The sequence below is a fragment of the Spinacia oleracea genome, chromosome 5 (genome assembly GCF_020520425.1).
Source record: "Spinacia oleracea cultivar Varoflay chromosome 5, BTI_SOV_V1, whole genome shotgun sequence".
NCBI lineage: Eukaryota > Viridiplantae > Streptophyta > Magnoliopsida > Caryophyllales > Amaranthaceae > Spinacia > Spinacia oleracea.
Genome location: NC_079491.1, coordinates 20,631,673 through 20,651,981, shown reverse-complemented (window position 1 = coordinate 20,651,981; position 20,309 = coordinate 20,631,673). Strand labels below are relative to the sequence as shown.

The 20,309-nt window shown below is 35.8% G+C and overlaps 3 protein-coding genes across 5 annotated transcripts; 2 read left to right on the top strand and 1 right to left on the bottom strand.

Moving 5' to 3' along the window:
* LOC110797164 (uncharacterized) lies at positions 1-5,654 on the top strand. 3 transcript variants are annotated; one of them, XM_056830426.1, is made up of 3 exons: positions 1-163; positions 1,085-2,899; positions 4,248-4,316. In XM_056830426.1, exon 2 carries the CDS (start codon positions 1,121-1,123, stop codon positions 2,888-2,890), a length of 1,770 nt encoding a protein of 589 aa, XP_056686404.1. In that variant the 5' UTR covers positions 1-163; positions 1,085-1,120; the 3' UTR covers positions 2,891-2,899; positions 4,248-4,316. The 3 variants fall into 3 exon arrangements, with proteins under 3 accessions (XP_056686404.1, XP_056686402.1, XP_021857949.1); XM_056830424.1 differs by having other exon boundaries at positions 4,241-4,316; XM_022002257.2 differs by lacking the exons at positions 1-163; positions 1,085-2,899 and adding exons at positions 2,925-3,698; positions 5,228-5,654 and having other exon boundaries at positions 4,241-4,773.
* An 8,596-nt stretch (positions 5,655-14,250) lies between these two features.
* On the top strand, positions 14,251-18,105 carry LOC110803036 (uncharacterized). The gene is made up of 3 exons (XM_056828565.1): positions 14,251-14,625; positions 14,868-15,756; positions 17,954-18,105. The coding sequence occupies exons 1-2, from the start codon at positions 14,452-14,454 to the stop codon at positions 15,723-15,725; spliced, it is 1,032 nt and encodes a 343-aa protein (XP_056684543.1). The 5' UTR covers positions 14,251-14,451; the 3' UTR covers positions 15,726-15,756; positions 17,954-18,105.
* Positions 18,106-18,699: 594 nt separating this feature from the next.
* LOC110780519 (NAC domain-containing protein 82-like) lies at positions 18,700-20,108 on the bottom strand. The gene is made up of 2 exons (XM_056829421.1): positions 20,004-20,108; positions 18,700-19,362 (listed from the first exon to the last, which is right to left on the bottom strand). The coding sequence occupies exons 1-2, from the start codon at positions 20,106-20,108 to the stop codon at positions 18,700-18,702; spliced, it is 768 nt and encodes a 255-aa protein (XP_056685399.1).
* Positions 20,109-20,309: the final 201 nt, after the last annotated feature.

The following is a 20,309-nucleotide window of genomic DNA, read 5'->3' as shown; positions in this document are numbered from 1 at the left end:
TTTGGTTGAAGGTTGGTTTTTAAGAATCTAAGCTGACATGAATTAGGAATTTTCCAGTACTATGTTATGAAACCCTAGCCGTCTTCTCCTATTGTTTCCTCACTCTCATCAATACAACCGTTTCACCAATTGTTCGAGATCCAGTAAATAAAAAATCCAGCAGGTCAATTTCTTGCCTTCATTTGTTGCTCAAACTTAATTCCCTTATTTAAACTTAAAATCTAATATTCTTATTTGCTAAAAAAAATTGTTCGACTTAGAACCAATTTTTTTCAGTTTAGTCTTGTTTTGTTGGGGTTAGGTTGAGCTCGTAGTTTGACGGGGTTTTGTGAATTATGTTAAATTTATTCTGTTTGAAATTGTTTTGGGTTTTCAATTTTCTTTCATGCTCTGCTAAGTGCTAACTGCTTTTTGACGAATTTCAGCTGTCATTGTGTGTGCTATTTGATTTTTGGCTATCCCCAGAACCGTCAAAGGGTTATGGCCAATTGTTAAGGAATATTATTGTTATTAGGAAATACGGAGTATATGTTTATGGTAACTTTTGTGTAAGACCGCCTTACCGAAAATACCACTTCGATTGTTTAATTAATTGGTTTCATTTCTTAACTAATTAGTTTTAGGTCTTAACTTATTAATTTTATTGTTTAACTAATTGATTTTAGTGTTTAACTAATTGATTTTATTCTTTAACTGATATGACACCAGTGGTCTTTTGTGTAAAGCCCTACTTAAAAGTTTGTAATATGTTTATGGTAGTATTTCATTAGGATAGTTTAGTTCTAGATTTTCTATTCCTAGCTAATTTCGTATGTTGGTTGTAGAGGTTGCCTAATATGCAACTTTACGGTATGTGTTATTCTGGACTAGGGTTATCTGTTTTGGGCCTATTTTCTGGGCTTTTCCGCATCTGTCTGGAGAGTACTATATAAACTCTCTAGGTCATAACCTATCTTCCTGTGGACGTACGTTAAATTCTGTGTGTTCTTTATTACGTTCTTTATTCTTTCTTTGCATCCGTTATAACAGCTATATATTCTGGTCGATCAATAAGAATAACTCAAGATTTGCATATTCAATATAGTTTACATGGTATCGGAGCAAGCAAATTTCATTAATCATGACTGGCGAAGAAACGCCTCCACCAACCCCACGAAAAATTCAGCCAGATTCACCTTTTTTTCTTGGCTCGCAAGACCGTCCCGGAGATTTTATAACACCAAACCGCCTTCGTAATGACAATTACAATGACTGGTCTGTTGATATACAGACGGCACTTGAAGCACGCCGCAAGTTTGAGTTTCTTGACGGCACAATCACCGGGCCAACACCCCCTTTCACTCAGTCCGACTGGACTACCATCAACACAATGCTTGTTTCGTGGATCACAAACACCATTCATCCAGAGGTAAAATCTAATCTGTCTAAATTTCGTGATGCTAAACAATTGTGGGATCACCTTAAGCAACGTTTTGCCCAAACTAATGGCCCAAGAATACAACAATTGAAATCTTCTATTGCCAAGTGTGAACAAACCAAGACAATGTCAGTATCTACCTACTATGGAAAATTACACACTTTGTGGGAAGAACTTGACAATTATGAGCCCATTATTTCTTGTTCATGTTGTAAATCATGTACTGCTGGTAGTATACACGAAGCTAGGCGAGAGCAATCAAAGCTTCATCAATTTTTAATGGGATTATATTCTGATTATTATGCTACTCTGTGCACTAACATTCTTTCACAAGACCCATTGCCTACTCTTGACCGTGCTTACCAACTGGTGACTCAAGATGAGCAAGTTCGCAAAGCTAAGCAGGAGTCCGAAGAAAAGCCAATCGAGGCTCTTGGCTTTCACGTCCGAAGAAGCCAACCATCGGAGGCGAAGAGGAGGATTTTATTTCGAGTAGTGCTCAACTATACGAATAAGAAGCATTCAGTTGATATTTCTGGTTGTTCTCACAGTGAGTTGCTGAGTTTGGATATAAACACTGGTGAACTATCAAAAACTCCCTCTACATTGTTAGACGATGGTGGAATTGGTTCTATTTTATCAATCGGATCAGTAATTTATATTATTGGCAAGCCACAAAGCGGAATTGATCCCTCAGATTACTCCGACTATATCCCTGCCGAGAACGAGGTAGTTCAGATTCACGAGGGTTTGTCTTATTTTGATTTGACCAAGACTGATATAGGTTGGAAGAAAGCCCCTCCTCTTTTTAACGATGGTATATATCCTTATAATTGTGTTACAATTTGTGGTAAGATTTATGTTTTTAGAAGTTCTAAATGGCCGTGTTTCGCCGAGGTTTTTGATCCTAAGCTCAACACATGGGAACCTTTGTCAAAACCACCATCGTTTACTGGCAAATATGAACTTTGCCCTCCGATCTTAACTGATCATGTCAATGGTCGTATCCTTATTCAGTACGACCAAGCTGACGCTTCTTCAATTTATTCATACACTCCAGCTGATGCTAGTTGGGAGTGCCTTGTTGATGATTTTGATGGGGACTGGTTTGGCCCCATGGTTTTTGTTGATGGGGTTATCTATTCTTATGACCGTAAATCCAGGCCTATGATCCAGGCCTATGATTTAGACCGGAAACAAGTGTTGAATGTTGTCTTGACCCCAGAGTTGGATGACTACTCAGTGTATCATTTTCATGTTTTTCACGATTTGGGTGATGGCTTCATGTGCCTCACTAGCTACTTCCACAATCTTGCTGATCCTCCAGATGTTAAATCTCATACCGTTGTTGTTGCTGTCCAATTCAAAGTCCAGCGCAACACAGGCAGTGGTCAGGTGTTTGTCACTCCAGTTTCTTTCCAGAGTACTCCTTTGGATTCATGCTACCTAATTTTTGGCCAGCTTGCAGTCTAGCCTGTATAGGTAATTATTTACTGTTTTCTTCTATAAATCTCCTTTGCTCAACTAATATAATCTGTTTGCCCCTGTTTCAAATTGAGCTGATAGCACTTTTTAATGGTTAGTGCTAAAATTGATTGTTTAATTGCTGATAAATTGGTTCCCTTTAAGGAATTTAATTTTCCACTAGTTTAACGCGCAAATCCTCCGTTGTCCTGTTTTACAAAAAAAATCTGGTCATGCTTGGTTACGGGTTTGGTCGGTTCAGGTCGGATTTTCGGATCGGGTCAGTTTTTGACATTGGTAGACGCAAACATGTAGCCTTTTCGCCAAAATCAGTTTCCATAACACGTCCTTGTTTTATAACAATCATTTATCCAGCTCCCTCCAAAATGAAATTATTAAATAAAGGCAATCAATCAACCTCTTATCCTCAAACCAAAAGCATAATCTTACAAACCAAATGGACAAACTCCAACCATTACTTTTGAAACAATTGATATACTTATAAGTGGGGGGCCGTGGGGCACTTGGCATCTTGTCTATTGCTGCAGCAAATAGCCAATCTCTAAAACATGGTCAAGCACTATAGTCAGTTTGGCACATAACAATGACCAAATTCCTACAATTAAATTTACAGTTGAGAGAAATATTGAAGATGTATGATCAAGAGTACTTGGATTTTGTACTAGTTCCTTCTGGATTAGTAATCCTTGTGATATATCATGTATGGCTTGTGTTTGCCATTATTCGCCGTCCTCTTAAAACTGTTGTTGGCCTTAATGCGGTTATCCGACACCAATGGGTTCACCATATGATGAAGGTTTGTTCCTTTCTCTTCTTCCTTCAATTATTTGTTAGTCTGGTTTATTTTCTAATTTTATCCATTTATTTTATGATAACCCCATTGAAATCTTGCAAAATTGGACTATGTTGAGTTATCTTGCTTAAAATATAGCATACTGTTTGTTTTTTTGATGCAAAAAAGCTAGCCTCTGTAGATTTTGTGTCATTTTTAATTCTGTTTTACAAGTTTCTTCGATTTGGCTAGCCGGAGGGGGTTCGTACCTGTGACCTATTAAACACAGTCACTTAGACTTAACCATTAGGCCAAAAACTCCTTGACTGAAAGTGTTGAATATACTTGATACTAGTCCAACTTTTCAAGTGTGATACCCAGGCATGCACTCAGGCAGATTTAGGAAAATTTTGCATGTTTTGGTCGAACATGAAGTTCATAGATGTCACCGCAACACTGTGTCATACCCTTGTCCAAGTATCGAGTACACGATACAAGTACTTAAAATGAAATGTAGAGTCAGAGTAACTATACAAGTAGGCTAACCTAAAAACATTTGTGTTTAGGATCCAGGGAAGAATGGTGTTTTGGCTATACAAACAATACGGAACAACCTAATGGCGGCAACACTATTAGCAACAATAGCAATAACTCTGAGTTCCCTGATAAGTGCTATTGTGAGCAGCTCAAGTAATCTGATATTTACAATACACACAACCAAGTATTTATCAGTTCTAATATGCTTCCTTGTAGCATTCTTCTGCAATGTGCAGACTATCAGATACTTTGCCCATGTTAGTTTCCTTATTAATGTACGACCATCATGCGACGAGCTAGGGAGAGAAGAGTTTATTGAATATGTCTCCCAACAGTTGAACCGTGGCAGCTTGTTTTGGTCACTGGGATTGAGAGCTTTCTACTTTTCTTTCCCCCTTCTGCTCTGGATATTCGGCGCTATTACAATGTTGGCTTGTAGCTGCTTGTTGGTAATTTTGCTCTATTTCTTGGATACTGCTACCTCTTCTCCAAGTTATCTTCACAGTTGCAAGGTCAACAATGACACCAACAACACTGATATTGAATCAACATGTCACTCAATGTAAGTACTACTGTAACCATCTGATTATAGTATCAGCATCTTACCCCAGTCCTCGCGATGATAAAATATAATACACGGGAAATGAATGAGATATCGAGTACATAGTGGTGGGATTTACATATGTTGTTTACTTTCTGTATTCGAATTCAACTCTGTAGCGATCTGAATCACATAATTAGGGTCTTAAACAACTACCAATACAATATATGCAGTTAGCTGATGCTAATGGAACTGTTTCTGAATGTCACGTTTATGAAATTCTCTTTAATATTGATCATTTTTTATTATGTTTTTGGCAAAAAATTTAGGCTTTTGTTTACTCCATGTGTACATTTAATACTTCAAAGACAAACCTTAGGTTGTATTTTTCTACAATCGGCTGAATAATTTCAGTGAAAAACTCAAGGTTAATACTATAAATTCTTGACTGTAACTTATTTATATATGGTTTCAGGGGAAATGGCGAGTCAGGGGACTCGAGCCTACATCGTCCTCTACTGTAAAACGTGCAGAAGCACCAAGCTTCATTCTACTTCTGCATGCTATTAGTGAATCAGTTATGATCTGAATTCAAGCTCATAGAAGTTAAGGGCTTACCAACCTTGTGAAGCAGAGACTTTAAAGGAGTAGAACACGTAATTCGCCGGTTTAACTAAGTAGTTTTCACGATTTTCCCACACTAATTGTGTTATGTCAACTTGTTTACATGCTCCATAGATGTAATCAAGTCAATTACGTATGAAAATCATGACTTCTCATGAATAATGATCAGCACATAATTAGGTCATAATGTCATATCGATGTTTAATTTCTCCTTAATCTTGCTTTAGGAATTGAACAAAACTCATTTTATTTACCATTAGCTGCTTCATCTTTTCTTAGTTTGATTGTTCAACAATGCAAATAGATCCTAAATTTTGAAGGAAAAATATTTATCTCATCCAAAGTCCAACTTAACTTGGTTAATGTAATGATACGGGGTTCTATACACGTCGTTGAAATGCCTAACTCCTGTATCATTATATTTATAATTAACCTAAACAAACCAAAATGACTAGTACAAATGTACTATGGCAATCAAGGGCCAAAGCACAAGGATTAAGGGAACACCGGTACACACCAATTAAATTTGTCAAAGCTGTCTAGATGAGGGTCAAGTATTGGCAATGATCGAATCACAAAAAACATGCATAAAACCACTTCACATTGATACAATTCTAATTTCCTAAACTAACTAGAACCCTCAACCCTCGATATACCATAACTTTAACCCAAGTTTTAACCAAAGATGATCGATAATCAATTGAAGGCCCTTTGATCACACCTTATTATCATCAATCTAATTCAACCCCTACACATTTAACCCCTCTAATCCCCCCATGATTACATGCTTTCACAAAATCCCAAATTTTTAACTACTTACTAATCATGGAAATAGGCATAATGTAGAAATTAATAACTAAAAAACCATGATTAAAAAAGCATGATAAGAAAGCAATTAAAGCAGCCTGATTATATCGCTATTAAATAGGATGAGAGAAGAGGGAGAAGAGAGTAAGAAATATTGGACCACCAAAACACAGCTCAGCGAAGCCCATGGGGCGCTCGCTCCGTCAATTCGGAACTTTCTTGCCCAAAATTACGAGAATTCGGAGCTTTCGCTTCAAATGCTAGGTGAATTCAACCCTAAATTGCGATTTAATCGCCCAATTTCTTGTGAATTCAGCCCTAAATTGGGGTTTTGATAGCCCAATTTCTTGTGAATTTCGACCCAATTTTCCAAGCAGTCGGTTCGCCCGCTCTAATTTCCCCTGCTTTCTCTGTTTAGTGCGTGGAAGTGCAGGGAACTGCTATGGTGGCTTCGCTGTGTGAAATAGTGAGATGCAATGGAGTTCAGAGTTTCTGATGGCTGCTGTTGTGATTTTCTTCGACATGCAAAGCTTTGTGGTGTTAATGAGAAGGTGCGTAGTTGGCGGGGAAGCGGCGCTGCTAGCCTGCTAGGCAGCGCGCGTTTGTCACGCGTGGGGGATGAGACGAAATGAGTGGCTGTTCGCAGTCATCGCAGGCTCGCAGCTGCTTGTTGCAGTGGTGTGGTGTGGGGAAATGTTGACAATTATAAAGTCAAAGTCAACTTTTCATATTGACTTTCCTTGACCAAGAATTTTAACTTGAGTTTAACATTAAACGCATGTCTAGCTTCTCAAACAAGAACCTACAGGGCTACAAGAACACAATAAAAAACGGAGGGAGGGTTGAAATAAGACGAGAACAATATATGAGAATTTATTGATTATAGAATGCTATAAACTACTCCGTATTAATATAAAGGTAAAAGTGTAGAAAATTTAATACGTAGTAGAAAATGAAGTTCATTAAAGTATAAATTGGCATAAGAGCAATGCAAATAGTGTTAAAGAATGCCCAAGTAGAACCCTAAAAAGACGTTCCAAAAAATCTATGATCATGTAACCAAATTTTTACTTTGATGCTAAAAAACCAAATCCTAAAAATATATTTGCATTATTCTCATACATCTCAAACTAGCTTTTGAACTTGGACGATATTCCAACGTAATATTTTCAAAATGAGCTAGTCTTGGGTTACTAACTTTATTTTAAAATTTAAAGGAACATGATGTTTTCATACTCCCTTTTCATTATTTTTCCTTAGTTCACTGTGCTAAATAAACTGTACGAAACTTCTATAATGAGAATTTTTTATTAATTTTTTTGTACAATGACGGACCTCCATTTTATTATCTCACTTCAACCTTTAAAATCAGTTCCTGTACATATTTATTTCGTAAATTCTTTTTCTCTTGTTATGCAATTGATATAAAATTCTTTTCCGCTTTCTCTATCCTTCTCATTCACAATCACAACATATAAGTACAATACAAAAATAGGAAAGCGTGTCCTAATAATAATCTCCTAACAATAATCTGCTAATTTCTCCTTAAATATCTCCTAAAATAATGTACATAATATATCACAAAATCTCCTAATTATGGTAAAATATATATCTCGTAACACCCTACTCAATTTGGAGCGTGTAAATTCCGAACGCCCAACTTGTCCAAAAAAAAACTCGAACTTCGACTTTCCCAACGCCTTTGTAAATATGTCTGCCAACTGATCCTTCGTAGACACATATGATGTGTCAATTAAACCCTCTACGATCGCATCTCTAATAAAATGACAATCGACTTCTATTTGTTTAGTTCGCTCATGAAAAACAGGATTTTGTGCAATATACAAAGTCGACTGACTGTCACAATATAGTCTCATCCCCTTTTGGTGCTGACATCCTAAATCCCCAAGCAATTTCTTTAACCACTTCAACTCACAAGTAATAGACGCCATCGAACGATATTCTGCTTCCGTCCACGATCGTGACACTGTTCGTTGCTTCTTGGTTTCCAGGATATAGGGTATAACCAAGTAGCACAAACCATCCACTCAGCGACCTTCGTATCAACGGGCAACTAGCCAAATCCAAGTCACACCACCCCTCCAAACTCAACTCACTATCTGCTCTCAACAATATACCTTGACCCGGATTCTTCTTCAAATATCGAACAAGTCGTAATGCATCCTCCCAATGTTCTTCCTGTGGATTTTGCATAAACTGAGACAAAATGTGAACTGAATAAGCCAAATCTGGTCAAGTCACACCAAGATGGATAAGACGACCCACTAACCGCCTACAAATCTCTGCATTCTCGAGCAATTTTCCACTATCCAATGCCAATTTGTGATTTTGCTCCATGGAAGTTCCGCAGGCGTTAACCCCAACAATCTCGTCTCAGATATTACATCCAACGCATACTTTCGTTGGCACATAAAAATTCCCTCCTTACTTCGCGCCACCTCCAGCCCAAGGAAGTACCTTAATGTTCCTAGGTCCTTCATCTTAAAGAATTTTCCAAGAAAATCCTTAAATATTTCCAAAGCCACTTTATCATTTCCGACAATAACATATCGTCCACATAAACAAGAACATTGATCTGGATTTTACCCTAAGATAATGTAAACAAAGAATAATCAAAATATGACTGTTTGAAGCAATAACTCTTCAATGTCGTCGTCCGTTTACCAAACCAACACCTAGGGGCTTGCTTCAAGCCGTATAACGAATTTTTCATTCTGCACACCATATTTTTGTGGGCTATTTTTGTCAAAACCTAGAGGTGTCCTCATGTAAACTTCCTCTTCCAGATAGCTGTGCAAAAATGCATTGTCAACATCCATTTGATGAACTTCCCAATTCCTGATTGCTGCAACTGCGAAGAATGTTCGAACTGTCACCATCTTAGTCACGGAAGCAAAAGTCTCATTATAGTCAATAGTTCAATACCCTCTATCTGATTATTTCCAAATATCACAAGTCTCGCTTTCAGTCTCTTTAAATTCTCTTTCTCATCTCTTTTCTCCGTATATATCCACAGGCTGCCTAGAACTTTCTTCTCGGGAGGCAACTCTTGCAATACCCAAGTTCCTTGATCTTCTAATGCTCGAATTTCTTCTGCCATGGCTTTTCTCCAGCCTTCATGTTTTACTGCTTCTCTAAAAGTTTTAGGTGGATTTCCTGCACTATTAGCTGCTATATATTTTTTTCTCACTTCTCTAAAGGTATTTCACATAAGGAACACCAAAATGACAAATATCTCAATATTAAGGGGTCAGTTTGGTTGATTGTGGGAAGTAGCTAAAGCTTCGTAGGAAGAAATTTTCCTTATGTATAAGCATTTTCTAAGAAGTGGATGATATTGTTTGGTTAAACATGGGAAGTATACTTCCCATATTTTTTCATATCAACCAAACATCACCTAAACCAATAAACTACAGTGTCCTCATTTTCGACTGACGAAAAGGTTGTATCCGACTATCCGTTTTATTTATTTATTTCCAAAGTCCTTGAACGAAAAGGTTGAATTCATTGTTTAGTTATTAAACTTATATAGTACGTACCCATGTGATGCATAATTTACAATCTAAATATAAAATTATATGAATTTTAATTTATAGTGATAGACATTTTATCATCAAAATAGAGCTTATAGATATTCTTCTAATTAAAATTAATGATGGATAAATTATATTTGTTATTTCCACATCCGGCGTCTTATTTATTTAAAAGAAAAATAAATAAAAATAAGCGTAAATAGACAAAATTATTTTCATCCCGTTTCACCATCTGTGTCAAGCATAAAATTAATATTGTGTACATATGTATATAGATAGACAAAGATATATTAAAGCAATAAACTATTCGATCCGTAATTTAGTCAAATCATAGACTCACTGATCCAAACTTGTCCCAAACCTGAGACTTATCCGATCCGAACATGACTCGTACCCGCAGTATACCAGTTCAAACTGTACATGAATAATTACCAAACTCTACCCGGACCAAATTAAATCGGTACAAGACCCTTTAAAACTCAAACTAGTTCAAACCAGGGGCGGACCCCAGAGGGGTCCAAAGGGACCCCATGATAAAATATTGAGGTAATTAGTTACACTTGAAATAGTTAATTAACACATATAAAATTAACTTACAATAATGATAATGAAATACCTTTGGTATAAAGGTTGCTTGATTAATATTTTACAATTAAATATAATTTTTTTTAATCTTTTACTTGTCATTTGTTGATCCTCTAAAATCTTCATTTTGTTTTGTTTTTTCCTTTCCCTTTGTAAGTCATTTTAATTATCACTTTTTATTTTGTTGTTTCTATAATAATTCATGATTTTACTTTACAAAAACACAAAAAATAGTAGTCATATTTTTTCTTCAAAAAGAATTTATAATTTCCATAAGATATTCTTATGTTAATGTATTCTTATACTCCACTTTTATAGCCTTATAGTTGGATTTTACTTTGAACTTTTTTGAGGTCTAATTAATTATTTCGTATATAGATTTATAATAATGCCCCACAAGCGTTTGAGAATGATGTTCCCATTTTTTTGTTTTTAATTAGTGTCCTTGTGCTATTTGTTCAGTGACAATTATTGTAATAAAGTCAATCTCCTTCAAAGTATAAAAAAACTGGTTTTTTTCCATTTTATATTGAAATCGCACCAGGTTATTGTTGTAATTTGGACTATTGTTATGAAATCCAAAATTAAAGTTTATAAAGTCTCCACATATTTTATTATGGCTTTTATAATATTTTGACTATTTACCTTTCAACTTTATCCCACCTAAAGAAAAGCAAATTATAATTTTTTTTGAACTCCCATATATAAATTCCTAGATCTGCCCCTGGTTCAAACCAAACTCGAGATTATCCAAGCTGAAATTATTCAAACCAAAATCGACTCGAATTCGATACAGTAAATAACCCGACTTCATGCAAAATCAAAGTTACCTGAACAGATCTGAATCTACCCACGTAAAAACACTGAACCGATGTTATCAGATTTTGACCATAATCCGAACCATTTAAAACCAACCAAAATACGAAAAACCCACAGTTACCCTCTGGGTAACTCTAGTAATGTTACCCTGGGCTGTGGTTGGCTATTAAAATCCTAGTCATATCACAGTCAGCTTACTCCTATCCAACTCAGCACCAAATTTTTGAAACCCCATTTTGAATTTGAAATTCAAAGTATTGAATTAACTTTTACCTTTTTATTTTCTGTGGTAAATTTCGTTATTTCCAATGTTCACCATTTTCATTGAAAGTTTGCAGATGAGAATGAAAAGCACTGCTGTTCTTGCTTATGGTTTTTGATTATTTTTCAATCCTCGTTTCTGTGCGGCTATTTTTGTTTTTGCAGTTCTTGGAATTTCTTTCAGATGTAGTTTTTTTTTGTTATTTATGAAATTTCGATGATATCGAAGTTATTAAAAAAAAAATGTATATAATTCATATATTTTCTGGAACGAAAGATTGTAAGCAATCGATTAATTTGTTTGTTTTATGGAATTAATAAAAAAAAGACTAAATTTTTTTTGAAGACGATGAACTGTTTTGGAACAGATCAAAAAAAAGGGGGGGGGGGGGAGGAGGGTTGAACTTCTGCTGTTTACAAGAATCGAACCCGCGTCTATCGTGATAGCAATGCTTTATTATAGGTGTAAGTGTGTAACCAGTGTGACAAGAGGGCGAACCCATTGCTATGTAGTTGTCAAAAATTTATTTGACCTGTATATCTGTATATAATTCATATATTTTCTGGAATGAAAGATGGTTAATAATCGATTAATTTGTTTGGTGTATGGAATTAATAAAAAAAAAAGACTAAATGTTTTTTGAAGACGTTGAATTGTTTTGGAACAGATCCAAAAAAAGAGGTTGGGGGGGGGGGGAGTGTTTTACTTTTGCTGTTTACAAGAATCGAACCCGCGTCTATCGTGATATCAATGCTTTAGTATAGGTGTAAGTGTGTAACCAGTGTGACATGAGGGCGAACCCATTGCTATGTAGTTGTCAAAAATGTATTTGACCTTTATATCTATAGTATAATAGCAATAATACAAGTCCAAATATGTTATAATTAATGTTTATACATTTATGAATTTAATTTCATCCAAAGTTAAATATTTTTGTTACACTTGAAGTGTGTTATTTAATTCTGCAATACAACTCCAATTATGTTGTAAATAAAGTATATGTAGGTATAAAATAAACTTCATCCAGAATTTAATAAATTTTCTGGGCTAATATTTAAGCACCAAATGTGTAACACAAAATGAAGTATGTCACCAAAAGACCAATTTCCCATAGAACAACAGACTACATCTACCTGTACCTTTGCCCAACAAACTAAAGGCAGCCATATGATCAAAAAGTTATACATTGGCTACAAGCCATACTTGTGTGTAGCACCAATACACCAAAATACAAAATAATGTTCAACTAGCACCAATACAAAATAATGTTCAAGTACCACCAATACACCAAAAGTTGTACTCTAGTTAGTATTAGTAGAGAAACTAATACAATTAGTAGTTAATTTTGTACCTTTAGACATATATACCTTGGTGAAGTTCTTCATAGTTTCCCAAAATCCAAATCAAGAAATTCATCAAGAGTAATATCCGGACCACCAAAAAGTTCTTGAATCGTGAAACTAGGTTCTACCATCGCATCGATCCAAGTTGTGTCATCTTGGTTTGGATCACCCATTAGATCATCTATATCACTTACCATTTGAACTAGACTTGAGGTGTTGTTGTTGTTGTCGTTTTGCCTACCCTGGACTAGTTCTTCAATCGTGAATGCATCCTCCATTTGCACATCTGCCGTAGTGGTTTGTTCTTGGTTTGTGAAACCCTTTAGCAGTTCTTCGATGTTGAAAGTAGGCACTAGTAGAAAAAACCCCTGTTGCAGCCCCCTTGTTGCAGCGTACATGTATAAATACGCTTCAACAACCAGTCGGTCAACGCGGGTCAAACCCTTTAAAGGGTTATCGCAGCGTACATTTTAGTTGTTCGCAGCAAATGTGTTTGTTGCAGCGTACAAAATAAAAGCCCGCAGCAACAACCCGACTTTATTGCAGCGTACATGTTATTGCCCGCTGCAACAAGTCCGCGTTTCAAAATTTTTTACTTTCCTAGGTTGCAACAAACCGCGCTCAAACCAGCGGGCTCAAACGTACGTTGTTCCTTCTCTTCTAGCTCCAAGCTTTTTCCCTTAAACAAATATCCAAGAAGCCGTCGAACTCAGCCCTGCGTCGCCGTCGAACCCAAGCGTTGCTCAGCCCTGCGTCGCTGTCTTCGCCGGTGTGTGGTGTTCTCGCCTCATCTCCCCCATCCCGTTCAATTCTCGCGCGGCCTGTCACTGAAAGATATATTCTTGGTCGGCCGGGGGTTCAGCATCTCCCCGTCGCGTCGTGGTTCCGGTGGTTGCTCGGCATCGTGGTTCCGGCGGTTTCGGTATGGTGTGTTCAATTTCTATTTTCGTTTTTTATTTTCGTTTTCAGATTAGGGTTCAATTTTAGTTTTTGATTTTCGTTTTCAGATTAGGGTTCAATTTTAGGTTTATGATTGAAAAAATCACATAGTTTTGAGTTCGATGATTTATGGGTTTCTTAGGGTTTGTTCAAATGATGTTTATGGGTTTTTAATCATTCATTACTTCATACAAAATCTTGATTTGTGCGAAATGTTGGATATTTAGGGTTTAGTTTAAGAATAGTATTGGAATTTTGGATGTTTTTGTTGTTTACGCTTGTGAAATGATGGAGAAGTTTTGAGTGGTCAAATGAGGGCTCTACAAGATTATAAGAAGGTGATTGTGTTTGAGTATAGTTTGTGTGAGTTGTTGACTTCTTTGTATGTTGCTATATTGGTATATAATTAACAAGTTTAATGTTCCGACTCTTCTGAGTATCTTAACATGCTTTTGAAGTCCTTGAGCTCGGGTAAATATTAATCATCTGCCATTTAGTTGTATGAACTGAGAATGGTTTGTTTTTAATTTATGTATATCCATATGCCCTGTACCAGTTTCACTTTCAATTAGGAGATGAGATGTTCCAACCTCTTTGCCTGCAGAATTTTGAATGAAATAGTTTCACTCATCTTTGTGCATCCATTGAATAGGAAACTGTTATACCACAATCGACAAATTCAGGAGCTAGGCTCCTCTTTTCTGATGTATTAAAGCATCATTGTCAGAACGCGGTTACACACTCTCCTAAAAGACGGAGAACAAGGATGCCAAAGAAGGATTTAGAAACCGGAAATTTCGAGAATCTGATAGTGGAAGTGACTCAAGGGTTAAGTCCAAACATTGGAGAAAACACAAGCTTCATTCAGAACAATTTACAAGGCAAATATCTTTCTGGTTCAGATGCCGCTCAACCTGATATCCCGTTGTCTGCTGTACAGGTATGATTCAGGTGTTTAAGAAGATTTCCTACACTAGCAGAATAATTTGAATTCCCTCGCCTTATTTGCTGCATTTTTCTAGGTTTGCAGCAAGTTACATTTTAATTGCCGCATTTAAGCAGTAATGTCTATGTCTATGTTGCTGTTACTTTACCCTGAATATGAAATATGGAGAATACATTAAATAATTTCCTGTATGAACTTTTGTTGCTAATATGGAACTTGTATCCCTTATATTTCAGCATTCAGAAGCAGTGAAGCTGAAAATGCAGTCTGCTGTAGAAAGAGAAGGAACTCCTGGTGATGCTGTCAATTTGCAAACTGTCGAGAATATATCACAGGGAGATGCTGATATAGATATGGAAATAGATGATACCAACAGCATAGAAGATACAATCTTTGCAATGAACAATCATAAAGACCAATCATCCACAAAGACCACAAGCTTAACTCTGACGGAGCTGGCTCAACAGATGGCTGTTGATGATGATGATGATGACATTGTGAACTCTGTATGTGATAGCAGTCATGTCTTCGTTGGGGGTTATAAGGTAAAATCTGAAGACTCGGGCCTCCTCGGCTCTATTCTTTCCAAGCATGGGGATATTGCTGATAACTGCAATTTCAAAACACCATCAGTTCGTTCTCTGTTCATACAACATGTATGTGACATTGTTCAAACTTTGAAGAAGACTAGTATTGCATTCATCACTACGAGTGAGCTTGAAAAGATGGTAGCTGGCCTTAGTGATATTGAAGGAGCATGTATAGAAGTTGGATGGCTCAAAGAGAGGCTCGTTGAGATTTACGAAGCAAAGAAAGCTATCCCTATGCTTGGGCCATCATCCGAATTGAGAAAGACTCAAACTGAACGGAAATTCAAGATTCAGTGTACAAAAGCACTTGTGGAAGAGTACAAGAGAGAGATTGTTATTAGAGAGGAAGAACTTCGCAATTTAGAGGAAAAGTTGCGCATGGCTGAGAGTGTACTTTCTGTTGACGAAGAGGAGGCTACGACAGCAGAAATGGTGATTGGTGAGTACAAGGACAAGTTGAGGCGCATTGTGGAGTTAGGCTCCTTGCATTGTGGTCTAGTATGATTGTTACTTTCGACAAACAGTCACATTCGGGGTGAGTGACTTCTCTTAAAGTTTTATTTTTCTATTTTCCTTCTTCCTCTCTGAAATTTGGGTGGTTGCTCCTATTTGAACGTGTCATTGGTGATTTATTTGTATTATCTGGTGCTTGGAAACGTACGGTTATGTTTGTGTTTCTATTGTTGCCATTCAGAATCTTGGTTGCATTAAATTCTGTTCCTGTTTGTTAATGGCTTCAATAGGAACTATCTGCCATATGTTTGTGATAAAAAGATTATTACCGGATCAAAATGTCCATATGTTTGTTCTGTTTCCAGTGGATTTGAAGTGTCAGTGGATTTTAGGATAAAATAAGGCATTTTCGATCCCAACTTTAAAATATGCTTTATATGCTTAGTTTTGACTTTCTAGAACTCATTCCAATCCATTTATGCATATTTAAGGCTCATTGTGTCGTTATAGGTCATATTTAGGCTAAAGTGCCATTTTCGCTCCCAACTTTGAACTTAAGAACCTAATGACTCATTTTAAACTTATTATATGATTAATATGTTTATTTTTAAGTTTCTAAGACTTATTCTAATCTGTTTATGCACATTTAATGCTTGTTTGATAGTTATAGGTCATATTTAGGCTAAAATGAGGCATTTTCGCTCCTAACTTTAAAATAAAGAACCTAAACACTCATTTTAAACTTAATACATGTTTAATATGCATAATTTTAACTTTATAAGACTCGTTCCAATCTATTTATGCACCTTTAAGGCTCATTAGGTCGTTGTAGGTCATATTTAGGCTAAAATGACATTTTCGCTCCCAACTATGAACTAAAGAACCTAAGGACTCATTTTAAACCTACTAAATGTTTTATATTCTAGTTTTAACTTTCTAGGACTTATTCCAATCCATTTATGCACATTTAAGGCTCATTGTGTCGTTATAGGTCATATTTAGGCTAAAATGACATTTTCGCTCCCAACTTTGAACTTAAGAACCTAATGACTCATTTTAAACTTATTATATGATAAATATGCTTAGTTTAAGTTTCTAAGACTTATTCTAATCTATTTATGCACATTTAATGTTTGTTTTATCGTTATAGGTCATATTTAGGCTAAAATGAGGCATTTGCGCTCCTAACTTTGAACTAAAGAACCTAAGGACTCATTTTAAACTTATTACATGATTAATATGCTTAGTTTTAAGTTTCTAAGACTTATTCTAACTACTTATACACATTTAAGGCTTGTTTGGTCGTTATAGGTCATATTTAGGCTAAAATGACATTTTCGCTCCCAACTATGAACCAAAGAACCTAAGGACTCATTTTAAACTTACTAAATGTTTTATATGCTTATTTTTAACTTTCTAGTACTCATTCCTATCCATTTATGCACATTTAAGGCTCATTGTGTCGTTATAGGTCATATTTAGGCTAAAATGACATTTTCGCTCCCAACTTTGAACTTAAGAACCTAATGACTCATTTTAAACTTATTATATGATAAATATGCTTAGTTTAAGTTTCTAAGACTTATTCTAATCTGTTTATGCACATTTAATGCTTGTTTGATAGTTATAGGTCATATTTAGGCTAAAATGAGGCATTTTCGCTCCTAACTTTAAAATAAAGAACCTAAGCACGCATTTTAAACTTAATACATGTTTAATATGCATAATTTTAACTTTATAAGACTCGTTCCAATCCATTTATGCATATTTAAGGCTCATTGTGTCGTTTTAGGTCATATTTAGGCTAAAATGACATTTTCGCTCCCAACTTTGAACTTAAGAACCTAAGGACTCATTTTTAAATTATTATATGATTAATAAGCTTAGTTTTGAGTTTCTAGGACTTATTCTAATCTACTTATACCCATTTAATGCTTGTTTGATCGTTATAGGTCATATCTAGGCTAAAATAAGGCATTTTCGCTCCCAACTTTAAAATAAAGAACCTAAGGACTCATTTAAAACTTATTACATGTTTAATATGCATAATTTTAACGATCTAAGACTCGTTCCAATCTATTTATGCACCTATAGGCTCATTGGGTCGTTATAGGTCATATTTAGGCTAAAATGACATTTTCGCTCCCAACTTTGAACTAAAGAACCTAAGGACTCATTTTAGACTATTAGGACATTGTCATTAGTTTCTTGAATGTTAAAATGTGATATTTAATTTGTATTTAATCTAATGTTTAATTTAAATTTCTGTTTTTGTAAAGGTCTACACTCCGAGGATTGCGCCTTATGCGAGGAATTTGATGTGGTTCGTGAGCAATGGGCTAAGTTTTTTACCAACAAGTATTTATTATTGGCTTTAGCGCGCTTGATCGAGTTGGTTTAGTTGTTATAGAATAAATTTTATATTAAAATGTATGTTTATGTTGAAATTGGAACATACATTTAAATGTAATATGTGCACTTTGGTTTTGGGATATATAGTATACAAAACTCCAGTTGTTGTTTTTATATTTGTTATACAGGTTGCGTTATTCTATTATTGTTTTGACAGGTTTCTATATTTGGTGCAAGGCACTCTAGGTATCCCTAAACAAAATTAGAATTTTCCCGCCAAAAGTGCTTTTTTGCAGCGTACATATATGTTGTACGCTGCAACAAGGGAAAAAATTTTCGCAAAAATTCAGACTTGTTGCAGCGTACAAATAAATGTACGCTGCAAAAAATTGAGTAATTCAGACTTGTTGCAGCGTACAAATAAATGTACGCTGCAAAAAGTTGAGTCTTTTGCAGCGTACATATATATGTACGCTGCAACAAGTCCAAAATTTTGCCAATTTTTTGGCACTTGTTGCAGCGTACATCTAAAAGCCCGCTGCAACAAATCACTTTTTGCAGCGAACATTGTACGCTGCAACAAGTTCAGACTTGTTGCAGGCCCCCCAGTTGCAGCATACGATGTACGCTGCAACAGGGGTCTAAAAGCCCGCTGCAATAAGGGTTTTTTCTACTAGTGAGGGTCGATGCCTGCAAAGTTTGTTGCATTGGTTTCACTAGCATTGATGTTCTGACCACAATTCGAGTTGCTAGGATCACTTCCTTGTACTTGGTTAACATACACACTAGGACAGTTGTGTGTGTTTTGGTTATCAAACTTGTTGTCCCATTCACTCTTGTCATATGGAGCCCCGTATTCTGCTCCATTTTTTGGCCCCGGACCACTTTTTTCATACACTTTGCAAAGCACGTATGAGTTATCTACCACACACATTTCTTGTATCATGTATTCGGTTAAGTTGAATTCTTTCATAACCCAATTAGTACGTTCTCCTTTTGGTGCCACCCCTATGTGGTAGATGAACGTTTTAAGATCACCAACATGATATTGCTTATGAGTAAGTGTGGTTACCCTGCCCGTTTCTTTCCAATACCCGTTTTTTAGAGTCTTCCTAGGGGTCTTACCATTATCTTGCATTACTCTCGGGCAAAAGAAATACCAAATACGGTCTTTAGAATGTAGGTATGACAATGATGGTAATTCCCAAGGCGAGTGATCATAAATGTTTACGTCATTTATGCATTTCGGACCCATGTTTTGGCCCAAACATTTCTTCGGTAAATAGAACATAATTAACTCTTCTTTCGTCGGGTTAAATCGGAAACCCGGTGGCAGCTGTCAATGAAAATATTTGACAAATCATTGTTTAGTTAATATCACTACTACATCTAAAATATCACCATATTGTTTACTTCTCCCCCACTTTAAATGTGAACCAAAAGTAGTATGTTTTTTTTGTTTTACCCCTTTCCCCTTTTGTGTGCATGCTTAGGTTGGTAAACTAGCAAATTCCTCAAAGAATTTAATGTTATTATTATGACTTGTACATTGTCATCCAATTAATTTATAAAACAAACTAAGGAAGAATACCAAATTGTATTAAGATTATGATCTCAATTATCTCAATTAAAACCCTCATATTTGTACTGTTTGTCGATTAATTTTATCAACCACACTATATAATCAACTAATCAAAGGTCATTACATGGTAAAATCAAACCCCCAATTTGAATTAAGTACCTAATTCAGCTGAATTCCCAAAATATTTTAGATTTATGAATGTTACATCTAAGAATAAACCTACCCAAACAAAATTCAGTCGAAAAATCCATGGAAAATACTTCGAATTACGCAAAAATAAGGGCATAGAACTTGGAAACTCAACATCAATTCAAAAGAAACATACAATTAACCCCAAGAGTGTAACTTACAAAGGTAGATCAGTTATGTCAAAGTGAATTGAGCTAGTTTCATACCTTTTCCAACAAAGAAATTGGGTCTACCTCCACCGTGCCGTCGTCTTTTCCGTTCTTCCCCTGATCTTCAACATTGTGAACCTCGTATCCCAAGTCAGACTCCATTTTTTTTTCAAATTTTGAAGGTTTTTTTTGGTTTTGGGTGGAGTAATGTGGAAGATTGTGAAGGGATGGAGTGTTTTTGTAGAGGAGAGATTTGGGGGAAGTGATTTGACACGCTGAACTTGGGAAGTGTTTAGGTTGTAGTGTTGGTTGTGTAAGAGTCTTTTTTGACTTTTTGGGACCTCTTTCCTCTATTCCAACCTT